The sequence below is a fragment of the Stegostoma tigrinum genome, chromosome 17, assembly GCF_030684315.1.
Source record: "Stegostoma tigrinum isolate sSteTig4 chromosome 17, sSteTig4.hap1, whole genome shotgun sequence".
NCBI lineage: Eukaryota > Metazoa > Chordata > Chondrichthyes > Orectolobiformes > Stegostomatidae > Stegostoma > Stegostoma tigrinum.
The window spans coordinates 51,657,453-51,676,207 of NC_081370.1; the positions used below are offsets into that span (position 1 = coordinate 51,657,453).

The 18,755-nt window shown below is 39.5% G+C and overlaps 1 protein-coding gene across 5 annotated transcripts in view; it reads left to right on the top strand.

The window, feature by feature from the left end:
• Positions 1–15,836, top strand: part of lrp4 (low density lipoprotein receptor-related protein 4) — a 377,362-nt gene extending 361,526 nt beyond the window's left edge. For 4 of the 5 annotated variants that reach the window (XM_048545552.2, XM_048545551.2, XM_048545550.2 and 1 more), the window contains one exon: positions 14,363–15,836. In XM_048545552.2, coding sequence (XP_048401509.1) covers positions 14,363–14,698 — 336 coding nt within the window. In that variant the 3' untranslated portion in view covers positions 14,699–15,836. Of the gene's footprint in view, positions 1–1,134; positions 1,201–14,362 lie in introns of all 5 variants that reach the window. The other variant, XM_048545554.2, reaches the window with a different exon arrangement.
• Positions 15,837–18,755: the final 2,919 nt, after the last annotated feature.

The window sequence follows — 18,755 nt, forward strand, 5'->3', positions numbered from 1 at the left end:
TTCAATTCCCAGCTCTACCATAACAGGAAGGTTTTGTATGATATCTAGAATTTACTGGTGACAGTGTTTTCATTAGAGTGGAACTCGCACATCTCTCTCAACTGATCATTGCAGTTGGTGATGACCTCCCCTACCATTATTTTCATTAAAACTGTTTTCTTTGCTGATTGACTTGTTGCCTTTTTTTGATCCCTTCATATATGCACCCATTATTCCTTGAATTGAAGGACATATGGCTATTCTGAAAGAGTTATAACCTGAAGCCGTTGGTCCACCTACCATTCTATTGAACTTTACCTTCAGTTGCACTTAATACTTCCAGAGTTTTCACTAACAGATCTCTTGTAATAAGCAGACTGCTTGCCTTCAGAGTTTCCATCATTAGAATGTAAACCTCAAACCTGTCAGTGTTTTTGTTTACTTATGTTGTATATGGTGTCTTAGAGTATGTTCTGCTTTGCTTCCAAACTGTGTGGGAATGACAGAAAGTGCCTGCTCAATAAACTTGAGGAAATGTTAGTGTAGCTGATGAGGACAGTATTTCTGCTTTGAATGAAAGACCTTCAAGGACTATATCCTGATGCTGGCACATACCATGGAGTAATCCATATCATGGTTGGCATTGGGCTAGCAGTGTATGTTGAGGATGCTGATCAGAGAATGATGACCCAGTCCAGGTGGTGCCAATGCTCTGATCTTGGATGTGTCTGAGATACCCTGTTATAATGTTTGTTCTGAAAGAAAGTGTTAGTCACACAGAGCTCATGGTAGCAACAAAGATTAAGTAATCGCTCTCATTCTCCATTACCTTTCATGGCCATTATGTTCAAGACAAGAAAGCCATGCCTTGTGGCTTATGCCCACTGTTGCATGGAAATCCTCAATAAGTTCAGATTTTCTGTGTTGGGGATTCTGCTGAGGTAATGGTTTAGGACAGGTTTATTCATCCTACAGTACTGAATTGTTTGTATGAAAGAATTGTCCAGACTTATGAATATAATACATATACATAAATACATAGTTATCTAAAATAAAATTCTGTGTAATAGAAAGCATTAAATTATTTAACAATACTAAGTAGAAGATTCAGAATCACTGATGTGTTGTTTTGGGAATCTTTTTCCTCCACTACAGCTTTCTGGTCCATCTGATAGTCTTTCACCTTTCATTTTCTGACTTCTACTTCAACCGTCACCTCAGGTACATGTCAGCATGAGTGTGTCACGGCAGGCCACAATCCTAGTAACTTTTTTCCATTTGACATGGGCTGGCATAATGCATTGTGGCATTTTGCAAATCGGGAAAGGCCACTGTTTTCTGAGGCAATGTATTTCTTAAAATGTGCACTTATTTAACAGATCTAAAGAAATATTAACAAAGGAGAATGCTGACTTGGTACAGTGCTGTTGAGTAGAACATTTTAATTTTTTCCAACATCTTTGTATTGAACACTCCTAAGATTAATTCTGCTGTCAAATTTCACACAAGTACACACAATGAAGTGCAAACTACTTTTGAATGTTATCTATATACAGCAAGATAAATGTTGATTCTTGCACGTACACCTTTTCTGTTTCAATTATGATCCACAGTAACCTAAAGACCATTGACCACACTTAATAACAACAAAATGTTAGACGTTTCAGATTATTTTAATGCAACAGCACATAAAATATTTTGAATACATTTTAGTTCAACCTTTTTTAGTTTGCAAAATGCACATGCTTCCATAACAAAACAAATAAAGCTCATGGTGTTTTTAAAACTTGTTTTCATTGTTTTTTTAATAACAGGATAATTGCCTGTTAAAGCATGGAAACCTAATAAGTTGTGCATGCTGTTTTGTACTACTCTCTTCTGTTTCTCTCCCAGGCTCCTTTTTGAATCATTTTCAGCACAGAATTGTGATTATTTGAAGAAACAGTGTTCAGTTACATATACAGTGTACAGGTTACATTAATAAATAATTTCTTTATTCATCATTACTATTTGACTTCCTTGGCAATGTTACTTTGTTTTGTAAAGAAATGGGGTGTATTTTCATCTTTTCATCTCAGCCATAACTTTTATCTGAGTACTATGGAGAAAGGACAATCTGTTGGGGAACATCTTACAATGCTAAGATAACCAAATGATTGTCTTCATAGAAAATATCTGCAGTAAAATCAAGGGGTTCCATAAGGGGCATGTAGTAGTCCATCCCTCCCATCCAACTGATCTTCAAGTGAAGGTGAAAATCTATCCTAATGTTGTTTCAAAATGCTCACTAGCTGGCCTTACTTTACTACTGTATTAAATTTGGGTTTAAAGAACTAACTTGACAATATTGTTTAAACAAGTTAGATTGGACATGCGCTTGGCTGACGTTGATTTTACTTCTAATACTTACTTTGTATGGTCTCAGGAATCTAAGATGACAGTAGGTTGAAGAATCTGGGCTTGTTCTATAAAGAAAATGACAATTTTAGATCATTTTCAAATCAATTTAGAAAATTATGATAAGTTCAGATACAAAGAAAAAAGAGCTGTGGTTACCAATGAATGTGCATGTGCATGTGTAGGTGCGGAGCTAGTTGTTGTCAATGAATAGAATGTTGTAATGAAACAATTTTTTTTTGCTGCCTAATATTCATGAAAAGCCAGCATGCCACCCAATTAAAATTGACTTTATTATTAGTACTTGGAGAAAGACATATATGATAAGAGGTAAGGAGGAAGAATGCAAATCAGGAGAAAATGGATGATTTAGAAGCAAAGACAGTATAAAATTATACATAAATCTCAGGTTCAAGTAGTGGCTCCTTAAACTAAAACACATTTTTGATCGCAATGGAAAATTTTGTTCTTATCTGCTTGATGTTTTTGGAGGGCAGGATGAAAGACTGGAAATGTACTGTCTGCTTACATGACGTGTCTTTATATAGGAACATAGAACATAGTATAAGGAGTAGGCCAGTCAGGTCCTCATGGCTGCTGTTCCAATCAGTAGCTGATTCTGCTTGTGGTCTCAAGTTCATTATCCTGTCTGACCCCCATCAAAGTCTCTGACTCCTCTGTCTACCAAAATGTATCTAATTCTGCCTTGAATAAATTTATTGACCTAACGTTCACTGCTTTCAGGGGAAGAGAATTTTACAGACTAACAACCTTCTGTATCTCAGTTACAAGAAGGACACCTAATTCTTTAAATTGTATCCATTGGCTCTAGTCTCCTTCACAAGAAGAAATATCCTCCCAGTATGGATCCTATCAATTCCCTCTTAGAAATGTCAATGCAATCGCCCTTCATACACCAGTGAGTATTGGGACAGCTTTTTCAAACATTCTTCATAATGTGAGTTCTTTATCCCAAGATTGAGTTGGGTGAACCTTCTTTGAACTGCTTCTAATGCAATTCCATCTTTTATAAAATAGAGGTAGAAACTCTACACACTGCTTTAGATGCAGTCTCACACAGGCCCTGTGCAACTGCAGTAAAACAGAGATATTGGGAACTGCAGATCCTGGAGAATCCCAGATAATAAAATGTGAGGCTGGATGAACACAGCGGGCCAAGCAGCATCTCAGGAGCACAAAAGCTGACGTTTCAGGCCTAGACCCTTCATCAGAGAGGGGGATGGGGAGAGGGTTCTGGAATAAATAGGGAGAGAGGGGGAGGTGGATAGAAGATGGATAGAGGAGAAGATAGGTGGAGAGGAGACAGACAAGTTAAAGATCCAGGGATGGAGCCGGTAAAGGTGAGTGTAGGTGGGGAGATAGGGAGGAGATAGGTCAGTCCAGGGAGGATGGACAGGTCAAGGGGGCAGGGTGAGGTTAGTAGGTAGGAAATGGGCCTGAGGCTTGAGGTGGGAGGAGGGGATAGGTGAGAGGAAGAACAGGTTAAGGAGATGGAAACGAGTTTGGCTGGTTTTGGGATGCAGTGGGGGGAGGGGAGATGTTGAAGCTTGTGAAATCTACACTGATACCACTGGGCTGCAGGGTTCCCAAGTGGAATATGAGTTGCTGTTCCTGCAACCTTCGGGTGGCATCGTTGTGGCACTGCAGAAGGCCCAGGATGGACATGTCGTATGAGGAATGAGAGAGGGAGTTGAAATTGTTCACGACTGGGAGGTGCAACTGTTTATTGTGAACTGAGCGTAGATGTTCTGCAAAGCAGTCCCCAAGCCTCCGCTTGGTTTCCCTGATGTAGAGAAGGCCACAACGGGTACAGCGGATCTAATATACCGCATTAGCAGATGTGCAAGTGATCCTCTGCTTGATGTGGAAAGTCTTCTTGGGGCCTGGGATGTGGGTGAGGGAGAAGGCTTTGGGGGAATCCTACTTTTGAGTTCCATACCCATGTGCAAGAAATACTGCTATTTCATTTGCCTTCCTCTTCATTTGCTCTACCTGTGTAAATTCATTAATATTGCCAATACCATAAACCTATCGCAACATTGAAGCTATGTTCACAGGCCACACACCTGTGTTGGAATGGCAGAGAACTGCCTTTACAAACTGAATGTCACCAAGGATATAATGGTAGTCTTGTGCCACCTGCTGCAATCCGAGTACAGATTGTCCCTGGCACAGATAAAAAGTTTCCTCAAAATTTAAACATGTCTAGTTACAGAACGTATAAAGCCAAAATACTGTAGATGCTGGAGAAACTCAGCAAGTCTGATAGCATCAATGTCAGAGAGAAAGGCAGCTAACTTTTCAAGTCTGGCGTGACTTCTCGGATGTTGCCAGAACTTGCTGAATTACTTAGTGTTAGCCAGCACTACGACCTGTGAAATGATGTAATTCTGCTTCATTTCCATTGATTTACTCAGAGTTAATTTGGATGAGCAATTTCAAATGCAGTTAATCTGCTCAGAAAGTTTATATTTCCTTCTGTGCACAGTAAACTGCCAACATTCTACAAATTTTAAAGCATATGATCATATATAAAGAAAAAGAATTCTGTTTATTTTGTCTACTGCAGCAGGGTAGATAGGGTGGGAAGTAGATGGTGGAATTGATTACAGAAAGGAAATATATAATATGCTTCAGAAGCCAATTGCTGTTTGCAAATTAACAGAGACATAAAGGAGTCAGTGTGTTATTGAAAGTGGTAATTGGCAAATATCTAAAGCAATTATTACTGCTGGGACACAAACAGAAGGGTGGAGTAGAAATAAAAACAACAGGACCAAGAAGAAATGGAATTGAGGGATTCTCTCTGTCTTGTTTTATTCATAGTCACGATTTGAGCATACTGTCCTCTCAGGGCTGCCATGAGTTCTTGTGATTAAACTGGACATTTCTTGACCTACAAATCTTTATGTATGGAACATGAAGTAATAGGATCCAAATGCGGGATTTACTTTTGTTCTGTTTCATTACTAAAGCATTTGGACTGTTATCCAACTTGATGGATAAGTTGTTACCATTTTGAATGATTAGAATACAAGAAATAGGAGAAGTAGACCATTCAGCTAATCAAGCCTGTCCTGCTATTCTGTAAGATCATGTCTGATCTGCTGAAGGCCTCATGTACTCTCTTTCATTCCATGTTTCTCATAAACCTCTAGTTCTCTTTTTCAAAATCTATCTACCTGCTTTTAAAAATAATTTCAGTGACCTAGGCTGTATTAGAAGCTAGTTTCTCCCACTCATTAATGTCAAGGTTGCTGTGCTTTATCTTCGTAGCTTTTTCATGGTTACACCCTTGAACCCTGGCCAGTTGAGAAACCAGGACATATTGGGAAGACAATTTTGAGATTTTTGGATGCAGTTTTGTTTTTCATTCATGGGGTGTGAGTATTGCTAACTGGGCCAACATTTATTGCCTGTCCCTAGTTGCCCTTGATAAGTTCGTTGTACCGTCTGCCATAAGGGAGAGATTTTCAGTATTCAGTTCAACATGGTTTTGCACAATGTTGCAGATCTTCAAGAAGGACTCTAGCAATTGCTAGTGGGAGAATCCAGTGGAAGCATATGCTGGTGGAATTTCTCTAGTGTTCTTGTGTGTCATTGATTTACAGACTAGGTCTCATTATGATACAAGGAATTACAACTGCTCTGGACACTAGAATTTTTATTGACTTGTGGAGGTTTCTGTTGTTTAACACACACTGTTGCAGTTTGTTGATGACTGAGCTGATCTGCTGTTGCTTCTCCTCAACAATGGTGACTTTTTGAGAGAGGTGGCTGCCAAGGTATGTGCAGCACTCAGCATATTCCAGAAACTCTCCTTCAACGGTTATACCAGGTGGACTACTTGACTGACCAAGCATCAAGCTTGGAGGGTAACTTGTTCATTGGTCCCTCTAAGCTATGCAGCTGCTGCTTGGAGGTCCTCACACACCTATAGGTGTATGGACACGTTGCACAAACTTTAGAGATCCATACAGCAGGAAAAAGTAATTAGATGGAACATTGGTCATGATCCCACGTGTCTGCACTCATTATCTTTCTGAATTGTAGAGGTTATGGGCTAGGCCAGTGCTGTTGAAAGAGTCTGCATGAGTTGCTCCACATGAGTTCATTGGTGCACAAAGTGCTCCCACTAGCATCAGTGGTAGAGAGAATGAATGTTGAAGGTGGTGAATGGACAGCCAATCATGCGAGTTGCCTTGTCCTGGGTCGTGTTGATGGAGCTGCAACCCTTCAGTCAAGTGGGCAATTTTTCATTACAATTCTGACATGCACTTTTTGTGTACTCAGGAGATTAGTTACATACACAAGTTTCCCAGCCTCTGACCTATTCTTGCACATAATTTATTATGGCTGGTCCAGTTCAATTTCTGATTTATGGCATCCCGAGGACGTAGCTTGAGCAATGAAAAAGGTGACAATCTCTAAACATCAGAGGAGCAGGAAAGTTGACATTTCAGGTTGGGTCCCTTCTACTGAAGAAACATCAACTTTCCTGCTCCTCTGATACTGCCTGGCCTGCTGTGTGCCTCCAGCTCCACACTGTGTTATCTCTGACATCAGCATCAGCAGTTCTTAGTGACTCTAAACATCTTGGATGCCAGTCCCCAACGCGTGAATTTTATTTTGGCAGAAGTATAAATTTTAAATCAATATCAAGATTAATTCCATTTTCAAGATTCTGTTCAGGAATTTCCCTAAATGAACTTAAAAGCAAATCCAATTTCCGAGTCACTTAGAAAAATTAACACAAAGCTGATGGCAAACCCAACCTAGTTAATTATAATTTTTTAAGAAAGCACATTCCAATGTAGCCTAAGTAACTATTCATTTTCTGACTCTGCATTATTAGTTATGAGAGAGTATAGAAATAGAGAGAGAAATAGAATATGGGCTGTACAAGCACAGACAAATTTGGACATGAAAACCTTTACAACTGCAATGTTAGTAATCTATTCAGCAAAACTTTGAGTTCCCAAACAAATTGCATCTTATCAGACTCATGGTAGCAATATCAAAAATGAGTTAACTTGTTTACCCTATCCAACTCAGTCAAGGGAAATTAAGAACTTAAGAACCAGGAGCGAGCACCTACAAATGGTAATGTTATAATGACCTCATAATCAGTTTTTGTAATGGTAATTTAGTGAGAGATAACGGTTAGAATACCTGGGATTAATCTTCTTCAAATAATGGTAAGGGATCTTGGCGTGCCAAAGGTGCCATCTGCCAAACGACCTGTTAAACCTAGATTCCATTGGTCCTTGAAGGTGACGTTGCAAATACAAGTATGCAGACCAGTTGAAATTTAGGTTCATAAAGGTAATTTAAAATCTACAAGAAAGCACTCAGATTTATTTATTCAGGGGATATAATTGAAAAGTGTATAGTTCCGGTCACCGAATTATAAACTGGAGTTGGACATACTGGAAATGGTGCAAAACTCATTTACATGGATGATACCAAAAATGCATGTTCATAGCTATTAGGAAGGAACATAAAAGCTGACTGTCTCTCTCTTATAAAAGCTAAAGCTGCATGGTGGCCTGAAGATATCTTTAAAACTTATTAAATGTTTCAATTGAATAGACGTGGAGCATTTATGCTTGGGATGGCAGATGGAGACCATGAGAAGCCATGAATCCTGAAGTGGTCACCAAGAAATCTGACAGGGAACTTCGAAGATATCTGCCCTGCACCCTCCACCCCACAAAGACTGTTGAGAATGTGGAATTGGCTACCACAGGGAGTGGTTGATCCAGATAGTATAGAAGCAGTTTAAGGGAAAGCTAGTTGACTGTACAAGGATGAAGGAAATTGAGAGCTGTACTGGAGGCTTGAGAGAAACATAAAGACTAGTTGGGCTGAATTGCACTTGAATTTCTATTCATTTGTGGAATTTGGGTGTCACTGGCTGGTCAGCATTTCTTGCCTATTCCTAGTTGCCCTTGAAGGTGGTGCCTTCTTGAACCACTGCTGTCCTCCTGCTGGGGGTTGACCCACAATGCTATTAGGGAGGGAATTGCAGGATTTTGACCCAGTGACAGTGAAGGAATGGTGATATATTTCCAAGTCAGGATGGTAAGTGACTTGCAAGAGGAACTTGGAGATGGTGGTGTTCCCATATATCTGATGCCCTTGTCCTTCTAGATGGAAGTGGTTGTGGGGTTGGAAGGTGCTGCTGAGGATGTCTGATGAATTTCTGCAGTGCATCTTGCAGATAGTACACATTGCTGCTACTGAGTTTTGGTGGTGGAGGGAGTGAATACTTGTGGATGTAGTGCCTATCAAGTGGGCTGCTTTTTCCTGGATGGGTGTCAGTCTACTTGAGTGTTGTTGGAGCTGCACTCATCCAGGCAAGTGGGGAGTATTCCATCACACTCCTGACTTGTGCACTATAGATGGCCGACAGGCTTTGAGGAGTCAGGAGGTGAGTTATTTGCCACAGCTTCAGGCCTGCTGTTGTAGCCACTCTGTTAATATGGGGAGTCCAATTAAGTTTCTGGTCAATGGTAACCCCCAGGATGTTGATAGTGGGGGATTCAGTGATGGTAACATCATTGAATGTCAAGGGACCGTGATTATATTCTCTCTTACTGGTGATGGTCATAGCCTAACATTTGTGTGGCGCAAATGTCACTTGCCATTTGTCAGCCTAAGCCTGGATATTGTCCAGATCTTGTTGCATGCGAACATGGACTGCTTCAGTATCTGAGGGGTCACAAATGGTGCTGAACATTGTGCAACATCGGTGAACATCCCCAGTTCTGACCTTCTGATGGAGGGAAGGTCATTAATGAAGCAGCTGAAGGTGTTTGGGTCTCGGACACAACCCTGAGGAACTCCTGCAGAGATGTCCTAGAACTGAGATGATTGACCTCCCACAACCATCTTCCTATGTGGCAGGTATGACTCCAAACACCAGAGCATTGGCTCCATTACACCCTTTGATTCCAGTTTTGCTAGGGCTACTTGATGCCACACTTGGTCGAGTGCAGCCTTGATATCAAGGGCTGTTACTCTCACCTCACTTCTGGAATTCAGCTCTTTTGTTCATGTTTGAACCAAGGCTGTAATGAGATCAGAAGCTCAGTATCCCTGGCAGAATCCAAACTAGGTGTCACTGAGCAGGTGCTGCTTGATAGCACTGTTGATGATAGCTTCCAGGAGAGAGTAGACTGATGGGGCAGTAATTGGCTGGGTTGGATTTGTCCTGTTTTTTTGTGTGCTGGGCATGTTGGGGCAATTTTCCACATTGATGGGTAGATACACGTGTTGTAACTGTTCTGGAAGAGCTTGGCCAGGGGAGCAGCAAGTTCTGGAGCACAAGTCTTCAGTACTGTTGCTGGAATATTGTTAGGGCCCCTAGCCTTTGCAGTATCCAGTGTCTCCAACTGTTTCTTGATATCAAGTGGAGTGAATCAAATTGGCTGAAGACTGGTATCTGTAATGCTGGGGACCACTGGAGGAGGCCGAGATGGATTATCCACTCGGCACTTCTGGTTGAAGACTGTTGCAAATGTTTCAGCCTTATCTTTTGCACTGATGTGCTGGGCTCTTCCACATTGAGGATGGGGATATTTGCGGAGCCTCTTCCTCCGGTGAGTTGTTGAATTGTCCACCACTATTCAAGACTGGATGTTGCAGGACTGCAGAGCCTTAGATCTGATCTGTTGTGGGATTGCTTAGCTCTGTCTACCATTTGCTGCTTTTGCTGTTTAGCATGCAAGTAGTCCTGTTTGGTGGCTTCACCAGGTTGATACGTCATCTTCAGGCATGCCCTCCTAAACTCTTCATTGAACCAGAGTTGATCCCCTGGCTTGATGGTTATGGTTGAGTGGGGGATATGGCAGGCCATGAGGTTACAGATTATTGCTGGAGTAGAATTCTACTGCAGCTGATGGCCCACAGCGCCTCATGGGTGCTCAGTTGTGAGTTGCTATATGCGTGAAGTCTGTCCTATTTAGCACGGTGATAGTGCCACACAACACGAAGGCAGGACTTTGTCTCCACAAGGACTGTGCAACGGTCACACTTATCGATACTGTCGTGGACAGATGCAACTGCAGCTGGCAGATTAGTAAGGATGAGATCAAGTATGTTTTTCCCTTTTTCCTTCCTCACCATCTGCCACAGACCCAGTCTAGCAGCTACGCCCTTTAGGACCTGACCAGCCCAATCAGTAGTGCTGTTGCCAAGCCACTCTTCTTGGCTGACATTGAAATCCCTTGCCCAGAGTATTTTTTGTGCTCCCCATCCTCACTGCTTCCTCTAAGTGTTGTTCAACATTGAGGAATACTGATTCATCAGCTGATGGAGGACAGTATGTGGTAGTCAGCAGGAGGTTTCCTTGTCCATGGTTAACTTGAAGCCACAAGACATCATGGGGTCTGGCATCTATGGTGAAGACTCCTAGAGCAACACCGTCCTGACGGTATACCACTGTGCCACCACCTCTGTTGGTGGGACATATCCAGGGATGGTGATGGTGGTGTCTGGGACATTGTCTGTAAGGTATGATTCTGTGAGTATGACTAGGTCAGGCTGTTGTTTGACTAGTCTGTGAGACAGCTCTCCCAATTTTTGGCACTAACCCCCAGATGTTAATGAGGAGGACTTTGCATGGTCAACTGGGCTGTGTCTGCCCTTGTCTTTTCTGATACTTAGGTCAGTGCCTGGAGATCCATCTAGTTTCATTTCTTCGAGTCTTTGCAGCAATTGGTACAACTGAGTGGCTTGCTGAGCCATTTCAGAGGGAAGTTGAGAGTCACATGACATTGCTGTGGGTCTAGAATCACATATAGGCCAGACCAGGTGAGGGTGGCAGATTTCCTTTCCATTAGTGAACCAGATGGTTTTTTTCTGATAATCGGCAATAATTTCTTGGTGATCAGTAGATATTTAATACCAGTTTTTTTTTAAATTTAATTCCACCGTCTGCCATGGGATTCGGACCTGGGTCCCTAGAACATCAGGAGGGTTTGTGGATTAATAGTCTAGCGATAATACCACCGGGCCATTGCCTATGTGCTACATATTCATGAGAATTCTATGTAATTGACATTTTCTCTGACTGTGACACAAATGCGTGGACCCTCCTTGTTTCTGCATTCTTTTACGATTAACCACACCACAGTACTCTTCTTCAGCTCAGAACAACTTCCTTCACTTAGTGCACTATTAATTCATAGAAGCCCTAGTGTAGAAACAGGCCCTTCACCCCAACAATTCCACACCGACCCTCAGAGCATCCCACCCAGACACATTCCCCTATAACCCACCTAATCCACACATCCCCGAACATCACAAGCAATTTAGCATGGCCCATCCTCCTTGCCTGCACACCTTTGGACTGTGGGAGGAAACCAGAGCACCCAAAGGAAACCCATACAGATTCGAGGAAAATGTGCAAACTCCACACAGTCACCCGAGGGTGGAATTGAACCTGGGTCCCTGGCACTGTGAGGCAGTTGTGCTAATCACTGAACCATTGTGCCGCCCCAGCTAGATGTATTATCTAGATGTAGCTGGAGAGCCTTGCAGCAATGACTCCTCTTCCCAGTCCCACACGGTTACAGCACACAGCAATGATCTGTCCTCTGCATTCTATATTTCCTTGGTGAAAGCATCTTACTTCATGAAGATTAAGTTCTATATTTATGACATGGCATCAAGATTTACCTCTCCACCACCTTGCTCTACCCCATAGCTGCTTGATCTCAGTAAAGGTGGGTGGAAGCACAAAAAATAGATCAAGTGGATAATTGGGGAGGGACTTAGTTCCTGAATCTGGCAATCCTTGCTTCCCTTTAGCTATTGCGTTGTCAGAAGGCCAAGTTAATTTTTCAAGGATTGTTCATTGAGGCATGTAGCTTCAGTCACCTTAAATGATTAATCTATCCTTTTTGAGTAGGTAAGTTACGAAGCTGCCCATTCTCTTCTCTTCACTGTGCTGCTTCCATTAAAACTCCAAGTGGGCAGGCTGAAGGCAGATTATGACGGAGTTTCTTTACATCCCTCCTGTTTGGGGGTGAGGGTGAGCCATGTTAAAATTCATCCCGAAAATCCATATATCTTCTCCAGAAATGATTCATGTTGCAAGGTTACAAAGAACAGAAACGATGTCCTTCCAGACATTGTGTTGACAGAACATGAAGCTTTGTTTCTGTCTTCTTGGCAACAAGGTTCAGTGACTAAGCAATTTGCAAACTTCTGAGGGAAATGAAGCCTTCCTGAGGGACCTGTTGATGTAATTTTAAGTGAGTCCGTTATGCATGGGAGCTTTTGTAAATATTTAACTGGGATTCCAGTGCCAGTTGAAAGATATTTGGGGGATCTTTATAAAGCAATAAGACAGGATGTGTGCTACACATGCCTTGCCCATTAGCTGCTTACATGAAGCAGCAAAATCAATGAGCTGAAAGAATTGCTACTAGTAACCTTAAGTAGCCAGGGAATTTGACTTTTAGATTTCTTCCAGTGGAGACAGAAGGGGCAGCCATTGGGAAAGTGCTTGGAAATAGGTCAGGAAAATTGGTCCACCTAATTAAGGAAAATTGCTGTGAAAATTGGATTGTGATTGGAAAAAGCAAGTTCTTAGAAGTCATAATTGTAGATCACTGTGCATTGTTTTTTAAAATGTAGATGTAAGCTAAGTGAGGGCATGATGAATCAAAGAAAGCTTAAACGTGTACATATATAACAATAAAAAATAAAATGCAGTAGACACTGCCTTGCCATCAGAGGTTTATGTGCATGCCTATTCCTGGGCTGGCAGGACTAATGTATGAGGAGAGACTGCATCAGTTAGGACTCTGTTTACTGGAGTTTAAAACAGTGAAGGGTGATCTTGTAGAAACCTCTAAAATTCTAACAGGTCTAGATGTTCCATTGACCAGGGAATCCAAAACCAAGGGTCACAATTTAAACATGTTAGACTGAGCTGAGAAATTTCTTCATGCAGAGAGTGTTGAGCTTATGGAATTCTCTCAGAAAGCATTTGAGGCCGTAACATTGAATATTTTTGAAGAAATAGGTCTAAAGGGATCAAAAGGCATGGGGAGAAAGCTGGAATAGGGTATTTTATTAGATGATGAGCCATTGTCATACTGAATGGCTTCTCCTGGTTCTATTTTCTGTTTCTGTGCTGTAATTCTGAAATAAAGAGAGATAATGATTAAATACGCAGGCAACATGCATAGAGGTGGACACAATGTTAATGTTTGAGGTTGTTAATCTTTCATTGGAACCAAAAGGTTTAAAACTGAATGCATAGATTTAGGAAAAAGGGGGAAGGGATGGGAACAAAGAGAAAAGAGTACGTCTGTGATAGGTTGGAGGGCATTGATTAAGTAACAAAAGGGTTAATGGTATAAAGCAAAAAGGAGTAGTAACGGTTTTGTAGACGTACAAATGACAACGGCAGAATCATTAACAGCACCTGCCATCTGAAAGGAATGGGAACAGCACTACTTATTCAAAGTTTTTGAAGTTAGTATTTGAGTCCAGTTGATTATGACGTGTCTAATCAAGGAAAGTGATGTCATTACTTAAGCATATGTTCAGTCTCATGCAAAAAGGCCCAGGTTCAAGTCCCACTTGCTGCAAAGGTGTGTCATGACATGCTTGAACGTGTTGATTAAAATATCTGTATTGAACCTCATTGAAACAGTGGAGGAGAGTGAGAATGTCAGCATAGAAGAGGATAGAGAACTAAAATGGCAAGTAACCGGCGCTTGGGTCATGCTTAGGGCTGAGGTCTATATATTTTCTGAAGAGATCTTTCACATTTACTTCTTACATTGGAAACTATAATATGAATTCTTGAAAATTAAGTGAACAATGTAGGGGAACTGCTAGATATGAAATTCAACCGTGCTGCGGCCAGCTTGTGAAGCATTAAATAGACAAAATGTATGGGTTAATAGGTTCAGAATCAAACTGTTTGCCTTCTCTTTTACAGACTGCTTCAGATAACAGTTACACAAAAGGAAAGATAAAAATTGTTGAAGGCATCTGCTTGCTGTCAAACGATGACATGTATTGGGATGACTTGAAACAACTCAAGACCATGCGAGGTGGAATTCTTCGTGATCATGTTTGCATGAAGGCAGAAACACTGTCTATCCAGGGCAGCACAGACTCACTTGGTGACACAGAGACAGAACAACTGCTACAGGACGAACCACTGTCCGAATGCAGCAGTGTAAACACAAGCTCACAGGAAAGAAGCAGTCTCCCCTTACCTGACACTGGCTGGAAGCACAATCGCAAACCCTCAACTGAAAGTGAGGTCTGATCAGAAATAGCTTCTTCTTTCTTTCCCTTGTGTTCCACTTTAAATATGTTTCTATGGCAACCTCAGATAGTGACTGAGCATGCTGCAGACAGTGTGAGGATGCGGACTTTTCTTAAAAAAAATACACAACTCAACTGAGAACTAAGTGGCACTACAAGCTGTCACCCTGGAAGACAACTCGTTACATAAGACTGGATAAAGGCCAAGGGATCATGCTCTCTTTTAATATTTCCAAAATGTCTGATGCATATTAACCGATTTCTTTGTCAGATTTACTTGAAGTGTCTGGTTTAAGCATGAATGTACAGATGGTTATCTGTAGCATGTGGTGGCCTACTTTTCTACTGTAGAGGATTCTGCTATTAAAATGGATGTAATTCTGTAAGTGGAGCAAAGTAATCTTTTTTCACACTGTCTGTAGGCCTCAAATTTCTGGGTCTTTTGAGGGACAGTATGAAATTCCTTGTAGTCTCAGGTAAGACTTCCGTACAGGAGGGAGAATATTAAAAAGAAATATATAATTAACCCTTTCATCCTCATTTTGACATTCAGTCACAACTGAAGTTCTAAATGTGCCCCGAATCTCACTTATCCAGGACCTTTGAAAAGTGCAGAAAGAAATTGGCAAACAATTGTACAGAACAAGCTGCATTCACCCTCCAAGTATATGTCTAAGCACTGATTTGCAATTAAGATGCTAATTTTGTAATTTGTCAAATTTGCGGCCTTCAGTGATTATTAACTATACTAACTCATGAGCTATCGAGTTATTTCTGCTTGTAACCACTATGTACGTTTGGATGAAATGTTTAAATATTTCAACTAGTTACATTAAATAGTTTATAAATGTGGTACAGAGGGCCCAGTATACAGGCTACAAATGTGTACCAGAATTTAACTTTTTCTTTCAGACCTGAACATGTCAGTGCTATTTTGTGTTACTAAATGGCAAAGCAAAGCAATTTAAACCGGAGTGAAGTTATTAATAGGAAGCAGACAATGATATTATAAGTAAGTGATGTGAGGGAGAGATTACTAATTTGAATTTACATTGAATTTCAGTGACAAGGACTCTTAAGATTATTGGTGGAGAAAACTAAACCACCTTTTAAAATTTCCAAATAAAATTCAAGTCTCATACATTTGTCATTTTCAGTTATTTAAAGGAATATAAGCAGCTAAATGGAGTACTTCAAATATAAAGTAGTTTCCATATAAGGTTTTCAGTTTAAGAATAAAAATCTAACAGGAATCAACATTAGTTTAATGGTTCATTCCTTCCCTGTGAAGACATTGTCACGTCAACTCTGCTCCTTACTTAAAACCACTTTATTATTATGTCAATCCTTAATATTCCTTTACTTGCATGGAATTCAGTAACTCAAATTGGTTTAGCGTTTGTACGTCCCTGAATATACAATATCATGTATGTAAACGAAGACTTCAGAGGAAGTTAAATAGTCCATGAAATCTAAACTATTCCACAAGGTGGGAGGTATGTTCTAAAGTTGTTTTAACACTGCAGTGGCATGTTTTTCACTGGAAATATTCCCTATAATCTTTGCTTTAAGTGTAGAGCATGTGCTGTTAATAACTGTAAAGAGAGATATTTTTGGCACTTTCAGCACAGTAGATAGATGATCAATTATCTAACAGCATAAAATTAGGAGGTAAACTTTCACTGTCATTAACAACTTTGCAAGCAGCAGTGTAAGATAATTCACAGGTTTATGGATTATTGTAACCTAATAATTACTATTAAGCATTTTGCTGCTTTGCCCCATTCTCTTGCCTTGTCTAGAAACATGTTGGAAGTTACTGTTAGTTTTCCTGAACAAAGGTCACCTTTTGCAATCAGAAAATATATATAGTTTAACAGTTATATAAGTGTTTTGTGATGCTGGCAATATCATCTGGATAATAATGACTTTTTTTCATCCTGTCCCAATCTTGCTTCATAAATTTGTAGGATGAGAGACTCCGTTTACTTCAAGTTAAGTTTCATCAATACCACATCAGCTGGATTTTTCCACCTAATTCCGGTACCGCTTTTCTCAGTGCTACATTTGGATATTATATATTACACAACACTTTCATCCCTATTCCATGAACATTGTTACATTGTCTTTGTAACAAACATTGAAAGGTCAACTGCTTCATTAGTATGCTGTTTGCATGCTTATTTTGATTGCTGCTTTTACCGTGTTGCTTACTGTCAAATAACGAAAGAAAATTGAAGCGTGGTCTCTAGGAGTAATTAATCTGATTGAAAATTGAATTACTACTTGATTTATCATTTCCACCATTGTGATGGAACAATTTGTTGTTGACAAAAACCTTGCTTGTTTTCTTCCCTTCCTAATTTTATTCAGTCATTTTTTGCCAACGAGTGGTCAATGCTGGAAATAGAGCCAACACTTGAGGGTGTTTTTGTTGCAATCATATGGCTTGGTTTATTTGCTTAGAAATGCATTTCTTTGACCAAATGTCTAATTTTTAACCTTTTGAGTGCCTGGCACTTAAACCTCAAATTGTGCTATTTTATCCAGAACACAAGTTTGGGCTACTGTTCTTGATACCCATTAAAGATCACATTTTCAAAATAATAATAACTGGATTGTAATCAAATAAAGAAACTTTCTATATAATTATGAAAAAAAATGTTAAATATGTAAATATGTGATAAAGCTCCAGAATTGTAAAAAAAACATAAATTGTGAAGCACCTGAAAATGGTTTAGAATTACTCATGGTTAAATAATGAAGAGTGACAAAAAGTTGTCAGATTCTTTTTATCCTTACCAATGACCAGAATACCAGTATAATGAATATAATTAATTTAGTCAGAAAGTATTGCACCAGGCCCTTTTAACCCCTTGAGCACAATATAATCATTTTATAGTATTTTGATATGGGATTTTTTAAAGCCTAAAATACTTTCTTTGATATTTTTTACATTGTATATCACCAACTTTGTTTATAGTATTCAACTTTAGCTTTGACTCAAAATTGTTAAATAGTAACATAAGTTATGTTGAGTAGTGTACAGTTTACTCTTAATCTACACTACACATTTGATTTTTTTTTGCCTTAAGCTCCCACTTTGCTGTGTTATTTATGTTGCTTAATTCAAGTTGTTTTCATCAATTGTTTAATGCAAAAATTACTTTAAATTATCTTGAGTAAACTGTATGAGGGAATTTCAGTACTCAGTGGGTTAAAATACTCAGGTAGTAAACTAATTGTGGCAATAATTGATAAATTAGTCAGTTTAGGTTAATAAATGGCACAATCCTACATAATTGATTTATAATATATGGATTCTTGATTTTAAAAAGTAACAGCAAACTTCATGGTCCATTTTACCTAGCATTTCAATTAAGCATGGCATTATTTTCTTTTTGGAGAAGACTAGGTACTTCCATTGCACTCACAGGAATATCTTGTATTCTACTTTGTCAACTTAGAAAATACTATAAAAACATAAAGGATATTAAATGTTTTTGAATATTACATTTCATCAAATAGAAGGGAAAGCAGAGTAAGTAGACTGAAGCATATATACTGCATTTGGATATCAGTCATGCATTTGTCTTCCAATTGTGTTATAATATATTATTGTTGAGAGGCTGGATAACTAATTTGGGTCTTTGTAATTATCCCAAATTAAACTCTGTAATATTTAAGACAGTCTTGCAATTGCTAACTTTGCTCAGTTAGAAAATGTTTACAGAACAATTGTTTAGTGCGAACTATATATCTGTGTGTATATAAAATGAATTGATTATTAAAATTGAATGTTTTCTAAACTTTTTCTTATATTTCTATTTTTGGATCTGAACTTCAAAAAATGTTCTGTTAATTATTCTTCAAATATATGTTTAAGTGTCCTAGTTATTCTGAACTTTAACCATAGCAATCTTCATCACCTCTCACATACAGAGTTAATAAAAATGTTCAAAATTATATTTCTTGAACCACCTCCCACCTTTATCTTGCCTTATCATGTGGTAAATAAATTCCAGCATGAATCCATAGCGTCAAATGATATCCATAAT